This window comes from Mytilus galloprovincialis, chromosome 4, assembly GCF_965363235.1.
Source record: "Mytilus galloprovincialis chromosome 4, xbMytGall1.hap1.1, whole genome shotgun sequence".
In the NCBI taxonomy this organism is placed as follows: domain Eukaryota; kingdom Metazoa; phylum Mollusca; class Bivalvia; order Mytilida; family Mytilidae; genus Mytilus; species Mytilus galloprovincialis.
The window spans coordinates 87,082,335-87,103,800 of NC_134841.1; the positions used below are offsets into that span (position 1 = coordinate 87,082,335).

The 21,466-nt window shown below is 32.1% G+C and overlaps 1 protein-coding gene across 1 annotated transcript in view; it reads left to right on the forward strand.

Annotated features, from left to right (window-relative positions):
• Positions 1-875: 875 nt before the first annotated feature.
• LOC143073278 (uncharacterized) overlaps positions 876-21,466 on the forward strand; it is a 39,615-nt gene continuing 19,024 nt past the window's right edge. Inside the window, exons 1-7 of the mRNA XM_076248689.1 lie at positions 876-939; positions 5,076-5,207; positions 11,209-11,339; positions 11,949-12,058; positions 14,727-14,787; positions 18,285-18,413; positions 20,578-20,762. Coding sequence (XP_076104804.1) covers positions 903-939; positions 5,076-5,207; positions 11,209-11,339; positions 11,949-12,058; positions 14,727-14,787; positions 18,285-18,413; positions 20,578-20,762 — 785 coding nt within the window. The 5' untranslated portion in view covers positions 876-902. The remainder of the gene's footprint in view (positions 940-5,075; positions 5,208-11,208; positions 11,340-11,948; positions 12,059-14,726; positions 14,788-18,284; positions 18,414-20,577; positions 20,763-21,466) is intronic.

A 21,466-nucleotide genomic window follows, 5' to 3' on the forward strand; every position in this document is an offset into this window, starting at 1 on the left:
ATATTGGTTTTCTTGTCTTATACAGCTAGGACATTCCTGTATCGTTTGGCATTTTTTTTTTTCGGTGGTATTTTATTATACCAAAAATTCCTGTACCCTTTGGCTATTTTCATCAGTTGTGTAATGGTAATCACAGTTGGTACTTTTTGGATATCATTAAATCAAATATTCAATCTGGAATACAAAAAAAAAAAAAAAAAAAACAAGACAAAACAAATCACATGTTTTTTAGAACATGACATTATTTACTAAAAGAGGGACGAAAGATACCAAAGGGACATATAACTCATAAATCTAAAATAAACTGACAACGCCATGGCTAAAAATGAAAAAGACAAACAGACAAACAATAGTACACATGACACAACATAGAAAACTAAAGAATAAACAACAAGAACCCCACCAAAAACTAGGGGTGATCTCTGGTGCTCCGGAAGGGTAAGCAGATCCTGCTCCACATATGGCACCCGTCGTGTTGCTTATGTGATAACAATTCCGGTAAATAGTCTAATTCGGTAGGTCACATTCATGAAAGGGAAGGGGATTGTTGTTACGACGTTAGGAACATATCCGATATCATTTGTGAATATTATATTCCATAACGGTCAACCAACTCGTGATGGCGTCCGTAAAATTTACGAAGGGATGATGCATTTGTGAATGATTTTTTTCCATTTGTGTTGTGGAATTTGGTGGAGGAAAACTTTTTATGGATATTATGTGTGTCTTTCTGACAAAACATTCATACATTAGCATCGTACTATAAACAAAAACCTGATAAAAATCTATGAATAATCGTCGATATGGAGGTATAATGTTTACGGTTATAATTACCTGGAATCTGTTTATATCTGATATTGATTAATTTTACCTGTCACAGTACCACGATGTCATGAAAACTCATGGACTTCCCGTCGGATTCCGTAGAACATGATACGGGTAAGATTAAGATTATTTATTTGCTAATCTCTTTTATTTGTTGATATTATTGCTATTTGCTGCCCTTGGTAATCTTTATTTTATAGTGCTATAATAACTGTCACTCATTTCTATCTTGATTCTGCCATGAAAATTCAATCCTTTGAACTGTTTGTTTACGTGAATGGCAAGTGAAAAGTGATTTTGAATTGATTAAATATGGAAATCAGTGTGTTGGAATATAAATCAGTACACGCATGTGTGTTGTTAATACGTAGCTTGCTGGTAAGACTATATAAAATTTGTCTTCGTAAACCTTTTGTAATGGAAAAACTGCAGTTATAGTTTGATAATAGACTAGAAATGAGATCAAAAACATTTAATCGAGTAATTGACATCCTAATAGTAAAATACTGCATTGTCTTCGTAAGGATTTATATACTAATTACTATAGAAATCATCAGTCCTCGTTTCATGTAAGAAGTTGTAATATTCTGTATTACATGATAATAATAAAAGATAGAACATACGGACCGTCATCCATAACCCGTTATATTAAAAAAAGATGTGGTATGGTCAGTGGCGGATCTAGAAATCATTTCATAAGTGGAGGCCCACTGACTGCCTAAGAGGGGGTGCGCTCCAGTCAAGCTTCAGTGATTCCCTATATCAGCAACCAATTTTTTTCCCAAAAAGGGGGGGGCGGGCAAGGGCCCCCTGCCCCCCCCCTAAATCCGCCTCTGATGGTATCTAGTATTATACAGCAATCAGTACCAGAAAAGAAAAACTAGTAACGTAGATGTAAGCAGCTATAGGCCAAACAAGCAAAACAACGACAAAACAACAAAAGACATATAGTCTTATATATTATTTTACTCTTTTGGGTATTTTATTAACTTAGTAATGCATAAATGTGTGTGTTTTTCATTCTTGCTTATTGTTTGCTCTACATCCAGTGGCAAATATTACATGTATGTTCAGGAAGATGACCATATTTAAAGACTTGTAATTGTTTACATCTTTGTCCTTTGGTCTGTGGCTAATTCTCTCATCTTTGTCCTTTGGTCTGTGGCTAATTCTCTCATCTTTGTCCTTTGGTCTGTGGCCAAATCTCTCATGGACAATCAAACTACATCTCGTGTTTTAAATGACATTCTTCCTTAATGTTCTTCTTTACTAGCTTTGTCTTTCTTGAATCAATAGCTAATTTCAATATATTTTTTTCTAATATTTTCCTGCTGCACTTTACTTTAATCTCTTAGTTGAAGTTAGTTTATTGATTATTCTCATTGGAATACGTTTGAACATATCCACGTCTTTGGCATGGCATATGTTCTTGGAAATGTTCGTGACATCTATAAGTTAATGTTTTCCCTTAGTTCTATTTTCATGATGTTAATATATTATACTTTGATGTTAGTCCATTTAGATTATAGAAAATAATAAACTTATTGCAAAAGAAAAATCTATTGCCCTAGTTTCTATATTTCACCTAGTATTAAAACGTGAAAGGATATCAAAGCAGAACTTTGTAAAAATAAAAGTGAAAACTGACAGACAAAAACGCTGTTAAATTTAAAAATAAAAGAACGTAATACACTAAAAAAAACACTTAAAATTGAGCATCACGAGACCTTCTTAAAATCAGATGAGCACCCGAAGAGTTCTACATCTTTATTAGCAAGTGACTTCTGTTAAGTCGTTCATGTTGAATTTATCCGGCAATAAGTTACATTATATGAAGATGAGGGAATGAGGACGAGATTCGAACTACAAGAAGTATAATCATACAACCGTATCACCAAATCATTATTGATTCCTTTATTCTTTATAATATGTATGACTCTTATTATACCTTTATGAAGCCTTGGTTTAAACACTTCTCTATATAAGTACCAACTCTCAATGAAGAAAACCATGATAAGGAAATTATGCCATTGCTTATTATTCTAAGCTTGAAATATATGCTACTTGAATGTTGCTACAAAGAAATGGCAGGTTCAGTATGAAAAAAAAATCGTCTTATTTGTCGTAAAAATTCTACTTCTAAGCCGACCCTTTTATAAAAGTCTAGACGTAAGAAACGATATGAGACAGGCCGAACTGTATTTAGTAAACTTTTTATGTAAAGCTCTGTTGAAAAGATACGATCATCAAAGTAATTAGGCTTTGCATTATTCAGTGAGGACATCAGCATTGTGTGAGAAAAAGTGCGATTGAAGTATTTGTTGGACGAACGGACTGGCGGGCGGGTATGGTAAATGTTATTTTGAAACAAAACCCAAACTCCATAAGTGCAAGTACAATTAATTTAGGCATATATATTGTAAGCAGACAAATCCGACAATGAGGCAGAGATTTTTAATCTCTTTCCCTCTCTCCCTCCATTCACAAAATCATAAGTCTCTTAATGATTATTGTAATTCTGATATTTAAATATATTGTCATGCGCTATTTACGGATTTTTAAACTTCACAAAAACTAGAAACAATGGTAAGGGTTATTTCATTTCTTGTCATGATATCATTGTCCTTGTTCCGTTTTCAAATTAAAAAAATCTAATTTAAAAAAAAAGTTCAATTTCACGATAAAGGAGGCTCTTGTACGCCTTGAAGTCTAACATGTCCTAGATGTAAATACAAATCCTGACTAATTGAATAGATATGAACATACTTGTGTGTATTGAGTGGAGTAACACAATATCGGGACATCTTTACGACTTATAGAATAATGAACAATTGTTAAATGATTCAAATATAAATACAAGAAAGATCAGCTGACCGACCCTCGTCTAATTTATATCGTTTATAATTACTGAACCTAGCTACACGTTTATTTATTTAAACTAACGGATGTAGTTAATAATGGCAGGTAAATTAGAATTGTTTCGGGGTGAAAAGTAACTATATAATTTTGTACATAGATCCTTATGCATTTTATCTTTTTTGTTAATGATAATGATGTATTTGTAATACTAAGTTTCCGAAAGAACTGTATTGCCATTTCACTCTGCATTTGTTTAAGTCAGATGTTCTACACGGAGAAGGATGACGAAACCCTATTGAATGGAATATTAACGAGTCGAAATTGAAATGCTAGACAGATTTGTTTTCAAATTCTACAATATAAAAATGCTATTCAGTCTTACAACTTGCTTTCGAAGACAATCTTGATTATATATCGCATATTTCATTTATTCTAAGCACCAAAAAAAATACCCACATATGAGAGATACACATGTTATAGCCTTTTGTTTTATGCGTTGTTCATACTAATTTTAAATGAAGTAAATAAACTGATTTCCCTTCTTTTTATTTTTATGAAGATGGTCATTGTAAAACGTGTTTTCAATCTTAATTAATTTTCAAATTATCCCATCTTTCTGTGTGTACTTTGAGATTCGGACAACATAATATGAATGATCTTCTCATTTAATTAATTATCAAAGGTACCAGGCTTATAATTTGATACGCCACACACACGTTTCGTCTACATAAGACTCATTAGTGACGCTCAGATCGAAGATCATATAGTTAGGAAGCCAAACAAGTACAAAGCATTGATGACCCAAAATTCCAAAAAAGGTTATGCCAAATACGGCTAAGGTTATCTATGCCTGTGATATGAAAATCCTAATCAAATCATAAATGCAAATGAAAGGCGAAAAAATTCTGATTAATTTCGGCAAAATTTGTGCATAAAAAGGGAAGTATACCCCAAAACCGAAGCAAACAATCTACAGAGGGTAAAGGTTTGGTTGTTTTTCAGATACAAATTGTGTGAATAATTTCAGATGTATCTTGCAATCTAAAAGTCAGAATAAAATTTTGATTTGTTTCATTTCTGAAGATGTCGAATCTAAGTATGCTGTCTTAACATCCAATCTCCAAAACCATTGTCATCATTGAACTAAAAAATATGTCTGTTTTTCTTTCGAAAAACCACTATCCTCTCTTTTTCCTTTGGAAGCCCGCTATCATTTCTTTTTCCTTTTACTGTCTGAGTGGTATTATTCACTGCGTTTTAAAATGCTAACCCACTATACTAGCTAATGCTCAGCGTAAAATATAATACCTACCCATGTTGAAATGGGCATAGAGTATGACATGAAAGACTTATTTCTTAATTAAATTTAACGTCTAAACATTTTCTTTCAGATGGGTCGTCTGAATGTGATATTGATGCAGAAAGATGTCTTGCACATAAGGCTGCTGCGCAGGGAAATATAGAATTACTGGTTCATGTTGTCAAGAGTGACCCAGGGGTACTTGAACAAGATGACGGTGATGGTATGTTACAAATATGTTCTAACAATGGTAATGTTTCAAATGAAAATAAAAAAAAAACCACAGAATTATTTGATGATTGAAGGCCTTGAGTTCTACCACAGGTACACTATAAATTAATTCAAGTAGATTATCAATGGCCAAAGAATTGTTGACACTACCATCATACAAAAACAATAATCTGCATTTTCTATAACACGACTATACAAGAGTGTTAATAGTCAAGGAACGGTAAATGGGATATGTCACAATCTTTTGTTCAAGATTGAATACAAAGTACATGTTTAGCTGACAACATTATTTCGTACGCTAATAATTGCCATATAGTGAATGGAAATCCTTGAATAAGTAAACTTTTGTATAGAACAGACGTAAAAACTGCAAAAAAATCATCATTGGATGTCAAACTTCTTTTATGTGGTAAAATCAGTCAAATTTGGGATTATTTTGTAATCAAAAGACGTCAAACGTCACTAACTTCTTTTTTGTGGTAAAAATCAGTCAAAGTTGTTATTTATTATAGGATTAAACACATTTTTCTAGAGGTTATTGATGTGTAAACCGGGGCGATTAACTCACAAACTAAATAAAAGTCTTTTTTTTATGTCAAGTTTGTGAGTAAGAGACCCGGTTTGCACATCAATAACCTCTAGAAAAAATGTGTTTAATCCTTATAATTCTTCAGCCAAACATACACGATTATTAATTTAACGTTATTTGTTTGATGGCTTCTATAATATTTACCATCAAAAGCACAATGGCATTTTGTAACTAATGAGTGCGCCGCCATCTTGACTTTCTAAAAACAATAAATGTCTAATAAATGCAACAGAATCTAAAATGAAATAGCACCTACCTCAAACAGTTGGAAAGCAGGTCACGGTTTGACCCCAAGTTTATCAGCAACAATAGAGTCACGTGACCGTGAAAATTCAGTAAAAAAACGGATCAGACAAACCTCATTTTAACTCACTGAATACTATTGTCGTAATAAAAACTTATTGACCTAACTAATCTTGAGTATCCATAGTTTATTCTCGTCAAAGCTCACACATCAAATCAAAGTCCTTTATTCTTTATTTTATCTGCAAACTTGGAGTTTGGGTGAAAATTGTCAAGTCTCCTGAACGAAAAATCTAAATATTTACGAGGAAACTAAAAATGATGGGCTGAATTTGAATTTAATAAAGCATCTCATTAAGACAAACACTCGATATGAATATTTTGGCAATAGAATGTTGGATACGCAAACGTCAAATTGATTTCAAACCGAAGCGGTGGTTTTTATGCCGATTTATGCAAGTGGTTATCTCCCCTTAATATCACCATGCCATAAAAAAAAAAAAAAAACAAGCAAAATGCATAAAAATTAAACAAGGAGTTTACATTACAAAAATTAAAAATAAAATAAACGAAACTCGATTTATAACTATGTTATGATAATATAAAGAAGAGATACTTCCCCCTATTTTTCAGAGAAGGACTAAATGTAAATATTTTAAAAAAGACAAAATATTACTGCAGTTAAAAAAAAAACAATTCAGAAATGTGGATAATGACACCTACATGTAAAATTAAAAACCTAGCTATATTGAAAGAAATTAGATCTGGTGGATGAAATATACTACATGTAATTTTTATATGTGGAATCATTCCTAGCAGAATTTTTTTAAACACTTCTGATTATATTCAATGCAATAAAACATAGTTTATACAATTTAAATAATCTTTCTGAAAATTGATATAATTATTAAATAAATAGTACTGATCATATATATTTTATATTCTATAAAGTGTGACCAAGAGTCACAACAAATTTCTTCAAACTCAAGCCTATGTTTCTTAGTTGAACAGTAAAATTCAAAAAAGGGATTTATAAGTTTTATATCAAAAATATTGACAGAAATTCTGTAAAAAAAAAAAACATGCTTTAAATTATAAGTGAAAGTGACACAATTTTGAATTTCAGAATCATTATTATTGTAAAATTAAACTATTAGATTAGCTTGCACAGTAGCCCTTTGTCTTATTTCTCAGGGTATTTTATAGATTATGAAAGTAAACTTTTTGGAAAAAAATGGGGCTTCTTCTCTTGAACAGGTTGCTGTATCAGCTTCTGTAAATAATTACATATTTATAAACAAAGTATTGTGTATATATACTTTACCTGAATACTAGTAATAGGCAATGAAATGAAACTGGTAGGACAAATTTTGTGCATTTAACTTCAATAATGATCAAAGATGCTTAAATTTGACAAGAATTTGCCATTTGAATAAATTCAATTTTGTAAGAACACATCTCTATGAATAAACTTCTTGTTTGGCTGACTTGGCTTGATAAGCTAGTTTTTGCTCTTATTATCAGAATGGCCCTGAATATAGCTTACTAAGTAAAGAGATAATAATATAAGCAAGATTTTATTAACTGACCTTCATTTTCTTTTTTCATATGTTTTTTTCCTACAGAATTTTCTTTGCAATGCATTTTCTATTGCTATATTTGTGCTTTTGTCCATCCATGCAGTAGGCTATCAATAATTTGTCAGATCTGTCAGAATTTTCCAAGACGTTTAGCTTTAAACGCAATAAAGAAGATCTTTGTTTGTTGTTTCACTTTTCCAATGTGATTTTTACTATGCACATGACCCTGACACATATTTTGTTATAAACGTTACATGACGTATGTTGAAAAAAGAAAACAATGTCACCGTCAATTTGTGTAGGGGATCAAAAGGGGTTTTAGTTACTTAAAAATACAAGTATCGAATGGCATTGTGAAAATCCACAACTTTTAATCAAAATTTCATTCATGTCTTTAATAAAATCAGTATTTTAGAGCACTTTGAAACAGGTACAATGAAAAGAAGCTAAACTTTACTGTTTTGAAGTAGAAACGTAGCTAAAACCAGATAAAAATTGACATGGCTGGTGGTCACTAAAATTGATGTATAAAAGTAAAAAATGATGGCTTCAAAACAGTGTACAAATTTGAAATAGGTTTCCCGGTTTCATTTAAGATTATCACCGTTCTTTTCTGTATTTGGATACGCAAACGTCAAATTGGGAAAAATCGATTTTTTTGGCGAATAAAAAAGATGGCTATTTTTTTTAGAACGGACAGGATAAAGGAATAGCAATAACAAGCTATTTTTTGTAATGTTTGTATGTCGTAAAGAAATTATATTGGTCACAAAACCTACAAATTTTAAAATTTGATTGTGATAAAAGCATGACAAGTTGCAAAAAATACTTTAAACGTCAATCTTTTAGCCGATTGATTTGGCGGACTTTTTGACGTTATGGACGACTGTAGCGCCACCTAATTAATTCCCCCTGCTATTGTTGCTGATAAAGCTTGACGACAACGGACGTATCGAAGGACTTGCTTTCCAACTGAAAAACTTCATTTTAATTAAATGTTTTACGAATTTGAAGCGTACACGTAACGAAATAATCTTTCCCTTGAAAATATTCATTCGTATGACGTCGTATTTTGCCATGACGTAAATTCGCCAAATCCTTCATGAAATTTCGCGGAATTTTATTAAATTTTATTTTCATACATTACACTTTGGTGCATTTATTTTATTTCTTTTTTTTATGTATGCATTAGAATAGAAACAACTGTTATGCAATTGTTTTGTAATCTTTTGAAAATCCCAGTATTCCTGCAAGAATATGTACTATCGCGCATAAATAGATTACGAAAGTAGTTTCGGAAACATGGTTTATCGAAGTGTAAACCAAGAGAAAAATTCTAATTGACCAATCCAATTCAAGTATTTATAGATATGCAAATGATATAAGAATTATTGATTGTTAAAAGACTTTAAAACGTTGAAGAATGACACGACGTAGTTGCGAGGCTTCAGTTATGCAAATAAAACATCGCAAATACTCTGGTAATGTTCGTATGTTCTTAGCTTGAAGCGCTGTTCATGATTTATCACCAAACACAGAGTAAAATGATTTAAAAAACTTGGAAACAACAAAAGCAAAGAAACCAGAATGTACAGAACCGCTGTATGCCAACAATAATTGAGGAAATGGAACCTTAGTTTTAAACTTTTATTGAAAATTTTAATAAAAGTCTGTATCATAATTTTTCATAATGCAAATTATAAAAGATGTTTGAGCTGAAACTAGACAGGTGAGAGAATAAAACGCCAGGCGACAACAATAACCCCTTATACATCTGTGGCCAAGTTTTGAAAAGTACGACAAATTGTCAGCGAGCTTCTAACAAATAATAATAAGTTAATGGAAGTTGTTAATCAAGTTTAATGATTCGAAGGATAATTAAAACTATTCAATCATGAATTTCATCGACGCATAGGGTGGTCATTAGAGTTAAAAGTTTGGAATATGCATAGTCTTAATTACTAATGGATATCACAAAGGCATATATCTGAAGGAAAGTTCAATTGGAATATAAAATAGAGAGCTAGTAATTATTGAATGTCAATTTAAGAGGGTTTTGTCAAGGGGTCTTCATTTTCAAGACCATATTCATTTAAAAAAATTGTTCTTTTTTTTCTTTACATGAATTTTTCCCTCTTCTTTATTTAGTGACCTAATTTTCTCTTTCTTTACTTTTTTTTTGCCATTATTCAATTTTGTGTACCTCCAGTGGCAGTGCAGATGAGATTGGGTTATAGGGATAAAGGCAAAATATATCTCGAGATTAAGAAGATAATGAAGATATGAAATCATCAAAAAAAATCATCAAAACCGATTTGTCGCCGCCTAAAGAGCTAGTTATCCGGAACTCATCAGCCGGAAATGACAGCTTTCTATACAAAAACTCCTAATTAGAAGTTACACAAATAACTAGCGACAACAAAAATAGGAACATGCGTATTTATGAAAGCATAAAATGCTAAATTAAATGTATATATGTAAATCACGTTTCAGTAGGTAACTTAGATTAGATAATACGGTCAATTTACCAACAGCACTCTGTAAACAATATATGTGAGGTCTTGAATTGGGTTTTACATAAAAGAGAATAATATTACTTTAAAAAGGGGGGAACAAGAATAATTGAGTGTCAAAGAGAATAAATGTTTACAAAAATGATTACTAGTATAAAAAAAAACTGGATTTAACAAATTAAGGAAAAGAAACTAACATTTGTTTCTTTACATTGTCGTCTAGTTGATAATGCGATCTAGTTCTATACTAAACCCTCGAGTCGTGAGTTAGAACCGCAGAATATAATATGTTTATTTAGGATAACGAGTGTTGCTATGATAGTCCATATGAGCTAGCATATAAAATCCATTTCAGCGTGTCGGTCTAGTGATCAATGCAATACATGTTAAAATATATTTTTTGGATATTATTGGCCCGAATATGCAGTAAATGCATGTTGTGAACGTAATAAGCATTACTGTGTATACACTTGAAAAGGCATTGGCTGTCAAATTCATGTTCACCGATTTCACTCAGATTCATAAAACACTAAAAAGTATATCCAAATTATCAAAAAGTCTAAAATAAACAACTTACAAGGCATTGGGTCAATTGCTATCAAAGGTACCAATATAATTAAATACGTCAGACGCGCGTTTTCGTCTACATAAGACTCACCAGTGACGATCAGATCAAAATAGTTATGAAGCCAAACAAGTACAAAGTTGAAGAGCATTTAGGACCCAAAATTCCCCAAAAAATGTGTATCATAATTTTGTGAAACACAGGAACTTGTCTCAGAAAAGAAATAAATCCTTGTACCTTAACCTAATTTTGAGGTAGAGAGATACGATTTTTTTCTGAAACAAGTGCATGTGACCATCCACTAGAACTTGCGGTCATCCGATGTTCAGTTCTTCAGAACTTTGATTTATGAAACATAACATTTCTACAAATTTTCGTTTTTTAATTGAATTCTAATGGCCTTGCATGGAAAATATCTGTAAAGGCACCAACAGTTTGAATATGTCAACATAGTTCTGTGGGACTGATGAAATAAAATGTAACGATATTTTTCTGTAATACAGGTTACAAACCTTTAGCTCATGCTATAATGATGCAGCAACTCCCGGCAGTGAAACGACTGGTTAAAATGGGAGCTAACATCAATGCACAAGACAGTAAAGGGAGAACTGGTTTGGCTGTGGCTGCTTATCAGGTATTTTTTAAAAATTTAAGATATTGCAATACATTACAAGGACTTAGTAAATGTCATACTTTCCTTTTTAACACAAGTAAGCAAAAGGAAAGATTATAAAAGTTCATGGACTTTTTAAAAATGCGATTCTGTATCGTTTGGAATCAAATCAGTGTTACAGATGTATTTATATGTCTGCACGATCAAAGAATTTCGTGGTGTTTTTTTCAACTTTCATAATAGTTGGACAAAGAATTATAAGTATCTCTAATTCTCCAGCAGGAGAATGTAAGTCGCTAGCAGCAGATGCTTGGTCGTTCTTTTCGCTAAGCCGCTTCCGATTGAGAATGAGCATGTACTGTAATCTCAGCTATTGAATATATGATGTTTTAATGACATATCGTGCCAAAATAGAATAAAAATTATGAATTAACGGAAGGACATTATATATTTATGAAAATATAAACAGGTTGGCTCCAGATAATGATAGACATGAATTTTGTCTAATAACTACTCGTGCTAATGTAAAACATTGTCGTGACTTAGTTGTTTCCAAATTTTATTTACGTGATTATGAATTTAATCGTATAGGCAACAAATTATAACAGTGTGTTATATGTTTATTTAAAGGGATGGTACGAGGGAGTAGTTTACCTACTTCGTAAGGGTGCTAAACAGAATGTTTCAGACAAATCAGGACGATTACCTTTGCATGCCTCTACGTATAATAAGGATACAAGGTAGGAGAATGCATGCATACTTGATTGTAACCAGGTTGAAAAAAGGTTTAATTCATTATTTTATAAATAGAAATGCGTGTACTAAGTCAGGAATATATGAGTTTTTATCCATTCGTTTAAAGTATTTGAGCCTTAGATTTTGCCATTTGATTAGGGACTTTCCGTTTTGAATTTTTCGTCGGAGGTCGATATTTTTGTTACATATAGTTTAAACAATACTAGGTAGGGATGCTAATAAATATATACAAGACAGGGAAAAAAATAAAGATAGGAACACTACTACATGCAGGTACAATAACGGAATACACATAATGATGCAATTCGCGAATATAATAATAAAGACACAAACTGCGAATATAAATAACGATACAATACAGAGGTATTATCATAGATGCAAGATATCAATATCAATAGAAGTAACAAGGTATGTATATGAATAGAAATACAAGGAAGGAATGTATTTGCCTTAAATATGGAGTAAAACTATATATGGATTTTTTTCTTCTGTTCTTTGGTACCTATACTCAGTTTGACGGAACATTAACAGGTGAAGAAAATAAGCCTTTTATACAGCTCAGAAACCACATGATAAAAAATAAGAGGAAAAGTAAGCTTTGCATATGTCTAAATAAGATTGGATCACTTGCGATTTTATTGTGAAAAAGTAAATTATTACATATGATCATCTAGGACTTTAGTAGGGTTCGTGTATCTCAGTCTAACTTTTTTATTTACTGTTTTTGATTTATTTATTTTTTCAATATCTAGTCGGTATTTTCCGCCTTTTTTTGGTCCACCTTTACATGCAGTTTTACTAAGTTGTGTATGTACTGATTTTATGTCATGGATTGATACCCAATATCCTTTACTTTATCTAAAAAATACAAAATATATTTTTCATGTAAGGACATAACCGTACAAGGCAATTATTTCTAATCTGAATTTTACAGCTTCGTGTAATCTTTTTATTAGTGAACTTTTTGGACATATATTATGAAGTCATAATTTGAAATTAAGACAGGTTACTAGGACAGAAGTGATGTAGAAATAATAATCGGTAAACTTTGGTCACATCGGGTGTTATTTGTTCAGGGTCGGGTGTTAATGTTAGGTATTAACACCTGCTGCAGCTATAATCCCATGTTGCTATAGGTTGGCGGGCGTATGAAAGGTAAGTGAAAGTTAACAAATTCCGCGTGTCCAATGAAATGAATGAATGATCTAAGAAATTTCATAAAGTATAACAAGGAACATATTTGCCGTGGAAATGATTAACACCTTCAATAAGAGAATCATGCTGTGTAAGAAATAATTGGTTTCCTGATCTTCTGTATGAATGAAAAAGACAGAAATGCGAATCCAAATTAACCCAAAAGTTTAAATGTGTTGTCACCAACAGTGTACCAAGGACATTTGTGTTTTTCAAAAACAAAAAGCAACTGCGTAGGTCAAATGGTCAATATGTCGGCGCCATTATGATTAGTTGTCTTTCATTTGTTTCCTTGAACGACATCTAGGTTTCTTAAACATAACAACTCAACATACTTTGACAAGTAAAGAAATAATAGACTATAAATTAAAACGATCAAATATTCAAAGTGATTTAATAAAGTATAACATCTGGCATCTAATAAAATATGATAAAATGATAGATCCCATCGTTTTTGTGGATTTAAGTTGGGTGAACTAGATCTAATTGCTTCGCTTTCTGAATTTGATCATAAAGGAAGAGATTTGCAGTTGTTGTTAGAGTGACAATTGTCGTGTTCTTACGTCATTTAATATGACAGAAGCCAGAGCATAGGTGAAAAGTCAAATTACAAAAAAACTGAAAGGTCAAAACGGAAAGACTCTAATCAAATGGCAAAATCGAAAGCTCAAACACATAAAACGATTGGACAATTACTGACTTGATACAGACATTTTTCTTATGTAGAAAATGGTGGATTAATAGCTAGCTAAACCTTTCACTTGTATGACAGTCGTATAAAATTGCATTATATTGACAACGATGTGTGTAAATCATGATTTAGTATGCGCTTTTTTCCATTTCTTTGATGTGTTTGGGTTTTTTTTATATTTTTTTTAATTTAATAAAGGACTTTTCGTTTTGAATTGTCTAAGGAGCTCGGTATATTTGTTATTTATACTTTTTTTGCCACAGGAAATGATGGGTTTAGCCTGGTTTTATAGCTAACTTAACCTCCAACTCGTATGACAGTTATTTACAGTTCTGTTATTTTGCTAGGATTATGAAAACACGATTTGAATTTTCTATCAAATTTTTCATTTATTTACCTGTGCATTTTATTGTGGAAGCTCGTAACCATGAATGTTATATTTCATTTTGAAATGAAGGTTAATTTCAGAATGACGCGAGATCGCTGTTAGCCAATAGAAATAATGTACTATAATGAATCGTACATGTACTTTAATTATTTTTAAATGAAAGAAGAGTATACAACCAACCTGTGTAACAACAGAGCTTGAAAGCTTCTATTGACTTTGATAGTTTCTGAACGTCATTCAAAAATGAACTTGATGACACCATACAACAAGGTATTTTATTATTAATGCATACAGGAAGTTACATCATAAACATAGATTCAAGCTACATACTGATTGTTATAATTTTTATATTTTATTTGTCTTTGATCTCTCATTGCAGAATTGTTGCTGCTCTTTTGAAAAATTTGTCACATGACGCTGTGAATTACTCAGACAATGAGGTCAGTTACACATTATTTAATTAACAGGTGAAATTGATACCTAATTGGGTGTTTGTACTAACGCTAAATGAAGAAATGCTTAGGGACGACATCAAAAGATCGATGTAGGATAAAAAACTTAAATCAAATAGTTTGGGGGTGGGGGGGGGTTAAAATTCTGCAAGTTTTGTATATCTAAAATCGATTTTTACATATATTCCTATTGGTAAATCAATTTTTCCCAAATTAAGTTAAGAGGGGGGGTGTGGGGGTCAGTGAAAAAACTATGTGAATTAAGTTTTTTATCCTACATTGAACTTTTGATGTCGTCCCTTATGCATCGAACAATAAAAAACGAAATACGTATAAACATTTGATCATTCTCAGTGTGAAAGTAATTAGTTGAAATATATATCAATAAAGAGTTGTGTCCTATTCCTTTAAATTAGTTATGCTCTCGGAACCAAAAATAAAAAGGAACCGATTATGTATCTTTGAGTAAGAAATTCTAGAAGTGCAAGAATAGTTTAACCTTTCGGAGCACCAAATTTCACCTCTAGATATTTATAGTGCTCCCTATTTAGTTTTCAGTGAAGTTTTTGTTTAATTGATGTTTGACTTTTTGTCGCTTTATTTCCGACTGTGAAGTATATATCATAAGACGATATTTTGATTCCCCCTTTGGTATTTTTTCCATTTTTTTTAAGTGGTGAATTTGATTATTGAAGAGTCTGAATGATGTACATAAACACTTCCAGCAATATTACATGTTTCTATGAAAAAGAACTGTTCTTTAGCGCCATACTTTGTTTAATGTAGGCGACAATTTAAACACAATACTACAAGTTTCTTAATGGTTTTGTGCATAGAAAGAATGTCTTTATCCCTATTTATACCTAGCTTTATTTAGTAGCATTTTGGATTAGTTAAGCATATCCTACTTAACATTTATTTATTAACACTCAAACTTGTCAAAATTTGTCTAAAACTTTAGTTATGTCGAATCCTTAAATGATTATAGTTTGATAAGATGCACACACATGAATCTTTCCTAGTGTAAATTTCAGGCACAATTATTTTAAACGACCAATGTGTTAAATGAATTTAAAGGTATGGGTTTACATTTTTTAACCGATGAACCGATTAAATAAAAATTATACACTTTTAGAATAAATATGCAAAATAACATGATGATTTTGCCTATATATATTTTTTAACATGCAAGTCCATTTACTTACAAAGCGCATACAACTTGTTGGGTGATTTTAAGGATTTATAGAACTAATTTGTTTAAAAAGTTGTTAAAATGTTCCTTGCATTGAAATGCCATTTATATCATGGAATTGAGTTCAAACGTAAAGTAAGACCAAATTCTAAACATTTCATATTTGACATACTATAATTATCTCATTTAATATAAAGGTAATGCCGTGACTATATATTTGACTTCTTTTTAAGTGTCACTGAAAAGTCTGGTACAGACCAAAAGAACCAAAAGAAAATCTTTCGAACTAAATTATAAGCCTGGTATCGTTGATGACAATATATATCATGCTTTACGTTTGGATTTTCATCGACTATGATCAATAGTTATCAAAGGTACCAGGATTTAAATTTGATACGCCAGACGCGCGTTTCGACTACATAAGACTCACCAGTGACGCTCAGATCAAAATAGTTATAAAGCAAAACAAGTACAAAGTTGGAGAGCATTGGGGACCCAAAGTTTCTAAAAGTTGTGCCAAATACGTCGAAGGTAATCTATTCCTGGGATAAGAAAATTCTTAGTTTTTCGAAAAATTCAACGTTTTGTAAAAGGAAAATTATAATAATGACTATATAATTGATACTCGGTTTTAATTGTTTAAAAATACAAGGTTACGTAGTCATAGGTTATTGAAGTTCGGAAAGATAATTTTAAATATACCAATAAAGAGAAATCAAACTAAGGTAATAGCATGAAATTCGTCTCTTCTGCTGGTTGACGTTTCGTCTATGAGGGTATCAACAGTTTTTTAGTCAGCACTTCGGTGTTCACATGAATATCAATTATATGTTCATTTTAATAAATTTCCTGTTTACAAAAGTATGAAAAACTAAAGATTTTCTTATCCAAGGCATACATTACAATAGCCGTATTTGGTACAACCATTTGGAATTTTGGGTTCTCAATGCTCTTCAACTTTGTACTTGTTTGGCTTTTTAACTATTTTGATCTGAGCGTCACTGATGAGTGCAATTTAGTCAAAACGCGCGTCTGGCGTATTACATTATAAGCATCATACCTTTGATAACTAATGTCACAAATAGACTTGGTCTAATTCATAGTCGTCTTTCTGTGTTTATTTTGAAAACAAAGATATGCACATGATATGTCATGTGTTTTATTGAGTAAATTGTTTTATCTAGAGAAACTATTATTAACGCTCAGGTACATGTATTTGGGTTTGTTTATGACTACACGTTTTCACTGTACGTTGGTATAGTATAGGTTAATTTTTACAGTATTAACATCAGTGCTGGTCGATGTCTTCCCGTATTCCATATTTCAATTACTTTAATAATACTGAAGATGATGTGGTAGTCACGTAGGTTTTATCATATCTTTATTACTGGTGTTTTTTTTTTTTTTTAAATCTGAACACTCCTGGTGAAGTGTTAGTCCCGAAGGTTATCACCGCCTGAATAAGTAAACGAATTATTGAAAAAAACTTTAAACTGATGCCTGAAAACCATTTTCTTTATTATATAATGACATTTTAAACAAAAACTAGGATAGCTTATAATTATATGTCTTACACAGAAAAGCTTATCATGCTCAATAATAGAATGAAATTCAAAACAGTGTGGCTGTGGCCATTGATTGACACATTAAATTCATCCATTGACTGGGACAATTTAGGTGAACGTTTGTATGTAACGACCACTGCTCACTATGTACTTTTTAAAGACACTTAAACTATGGGGTCACCAAAGGTTCTCAACACCTTAATAAAGTAATTCGAAAAATTAATCAGAAATAACACGATGTTTTGATTTATATCAATTATATAAATCAAAAAATAACGGTTATTCCTGATTAATTTTTCGAATTATTTTATAATTAAAGGCGTTAAGAAACCTTTGGTGACCCCACAGTTTAAATGTCTATCGTAGGTACGTCGTGAACAGTGGTCGTTACAGACAAACGTTCACGTAAATTGTCCCAGTCAATGGATGAATTTAATGTGTCAATCAATGGCCACAGCCACACTGTTTTGAATTTCATTCTAAGAGGTACTTGAACATTTTTGTTTATGTTCCATGAAATCATTTCATGAAATTGTGTTTAATAGTATATCATTGAATACACGCTCCTGTTCACGTATGAAGTGTAAACAGTGTTATATCATTCTATTTCTTAAAACGGGTATGTGTTTGTGATTTATGCTTTTTCGAAGTAACAAATTTCTATATTGCTTTAAATTCTTCTTTGGATTGATGTAAGATTTTCAGCTATCACTTTTTTTCCATGGCAGAGAATGACTGCAGTTCAGTGGTCGTGCTTTCATAATAGACCACAACACGTTCAGTTACTTCTTGATCATGGTGCTGATATTTCGGTTCAGGATGTGGACGGCAAAACACCGCTTCATTGGGCTGCACAGGTAAATAGAAGAAAATAGTGTTTTCTATAGAACAATAAGATAACAGGTGTTTCAAATAATTTAAGACACACAATCAATTTTACCAGTTGTAGACTTGTGAAACTAATAAAACACAGACACATTTCAATAATAACGAATACCAATAGAGCGCTGTAGACTTGCTTGGTACAGGCACATTCGATTTCATGTTCAATGATCAAGAAAATCATGTTAACTATGTCTTGGGTAAAAATTACTTTCTGAAGTCAATTAATTTCCCATTCCTTACCTACTAAAACCGTACATAGTGGAAAACAAATTTAAATAAGTAATACCGAACTCAAAGGCAAATTCAAACAGGGAAGTCTATAAAAACTGACCAAATCAAAAGTTATCAATCATCAGAGAAAAAAAACTATCAAAACTGATGAATTATTACATGAATTTTGGTGGATTACCACGAAGAAAAAAAACCCAAAGAAGTTGAACTTGAAATTTTAATTCGTTTGAAAGTCTTATATTTTTTGGAATTTTGAATCCTCAATGCTCTTCAACTCCATACTTGTTTGGCTTTCTAACTATTTTGATCTGGGAGTCACTGGTGATTATTATGTAGACGAAACGCCGGTCTGGGGTATCAAATTGTAAGCCTGATACCTTTGGTAACTATTTATACCCCGTTAAGATTATACCGTCTCAATTCATGTTTTACAAAAATGTGTTCGCTGGGTAAGATGTAGGTAGAGGAAACGACTAAATCAAAGGTGAACTCGGGTTAGAGTTACCCATCGTTAGGGTGAACTTAGGTTGGGCGAACAAGGGTTAAATGTTTCGCTTTCTGAATTTGGTCATAAAGGAAGTTAACGTGAGATTAAGTGACAAATGGTGTTGTCTTGCGTCATTGAAATAACAGAAGCCAGATCATAGGCAAAACACCTTAAACAGTTGTATGTTATAGATATATATAGATGATGTTCTTTCAAATAATTCCAAATTAGGTGACTATGTGAAACGCATCTATCCAATCGAGCTAGAGATAAAGGATACTACAGATACAGTTAAGTCGGCCTCATATCTTGACTTACATCTAGAAATTGACACTGAGGGTCGGTTGAAAACAAAACTTTACGACAAAAGAGATGATTTTAGCTTTCCAATTGTGAACTTTCCATTTCTAAGTAGCAACATTCCAGCAGCACCTGCATACGGGCTATATATCTCCCAATTGATACGATATTCCCGTGCTTGGATGTCCTATCATGATTTTCTTGATAGAGGGTTGCTGCTCACAAGGAAGCTATTAAACCAAGAGTTCCAAATGGTGAAGTTGAAATCATTCCTTCGTAAATTTTACGGACGCCATCACGAGTTGGTTGACCGTTATGGAATAACCGTTTCACAAATGATATCGGACATGTTCCTTACGTCGTAACTACAATCCCCTTCCCTTTCATGAATGTGACCTACCGAATTAGACTGTTTACCGGATTTGTTATCACATAAGCAACACGAAGGATGCCACATGTGGAGCAGGATCTACTTACCCTTCCAGAGCACCTGAGATCACCCCTAGTTTTTTGGTGGGGTTCGTGTTGTATATTCTTTGTTGTGTCGTGTGTGCTGTTGTTTGTTTGTCTTTTCCGTTTTTAGCCATGGCGTTGTCAGTTGTTTTGGATTTATGAGTTTGACTGTCCCTTTGGTATCTTTCGTCCCTCTTTTATGCCATTTTCACACTATGAGCAGATTTCACATTGTGAACACGGTATAACTATCTACATTGAGTGATCCCATGAGTAGCTGTAACTTTTTGCACGAAGTATCAATGTACTCGCCAACACTGCAGTGAAAATGAATGGCGGATGGATGATGCTTGTTTACTTTGAACTGCTCAGAAATGAAGAAATAGTTTCACACTTCAAAGTAATACAATTTTGATGTAAATAATGAAAAAAATGGTAGTCATATTCGAATTTAATTATAGCGCATACGTGTCTTTTGTGCAGAGAGGAAAATCCTAAAGCGGGAATATCTTTTAATAATTTTGAAGCAGAGTGATTAAGTTGTGTTAACTGTACCGCGCTCGACCCAGGTAAGATTTAATAGTGAGAACAACGTACTAAAGGAATGTTCTTTGTTTCCTTTGAAATTTTGAAAAAAAAATATCTTTTATTTTTCTATTCACCAGAATGGCAGTAGTGAATGTTGTCGGATTATTCTACAAGACATTACCGGTGCTACACTTGTTAATTATAAGGACTTTTCAGGAAAGTGCGCATTACATTATGCAGCAGCTGCTGGGAACGTTGAAGTCATAAAACTGCTGTCAGATGTTGAAAATATTAGCATCGAACCCGAAGATCCAGATGATAGGTTAGATTTCATTCCCATGTAATAAAATCAATAATACCTAAAGAATTTTACAATGTTATTTTCTTTTCAAAAATTACAGAAACGAAAATCAATTTTCTTTTTAAATTTCACAAAGGAATCCGGAAAGTTATTAAAAGTAAAAACTATTTTCAAAACTATAAGATTATTGAATTTAAAGTCATCATGGTTTTAAATTTAAAGAGACATTTCTTAATTTGTTGGTGTGAGTTTTTTGTTTAGATAAATGGAATCAATCCGAGTTCCCGTCGATTTTTTTTTAGGAAAAAAGATTTATTGTAAAGACAAATTAAATAGTGTGTGTATATTAAGATCTCAATCCTGTCTCTTCCAATCCCAATCAGTGCATCAACTAACAAACAACCAAAGTTAAGCACAGTGAAAGCACTGAAAAGTCAACGTTCAATCTAAAAGACACGTACTAAAACTGAGAGCAAACTGAAATCATATAACTTGTCGAAATGAAATTTTTCTGTCAATGCCTCTAATTTCCAGTGTTGTACTTCGCAGAAAATTAATCGCAGCAACGATATACAAAATATAGGAGGACTCGATAGCGTGCAATGCCAAAAACCTATATTACAAAAACACAACGAAGGAAAACAATGCAACTGCAGTGAATTTCTTAAAGTTTGACAAATTTTGTAAAAGTATTGACCAGTTTATAAAATCTTTATCCCTGCTGT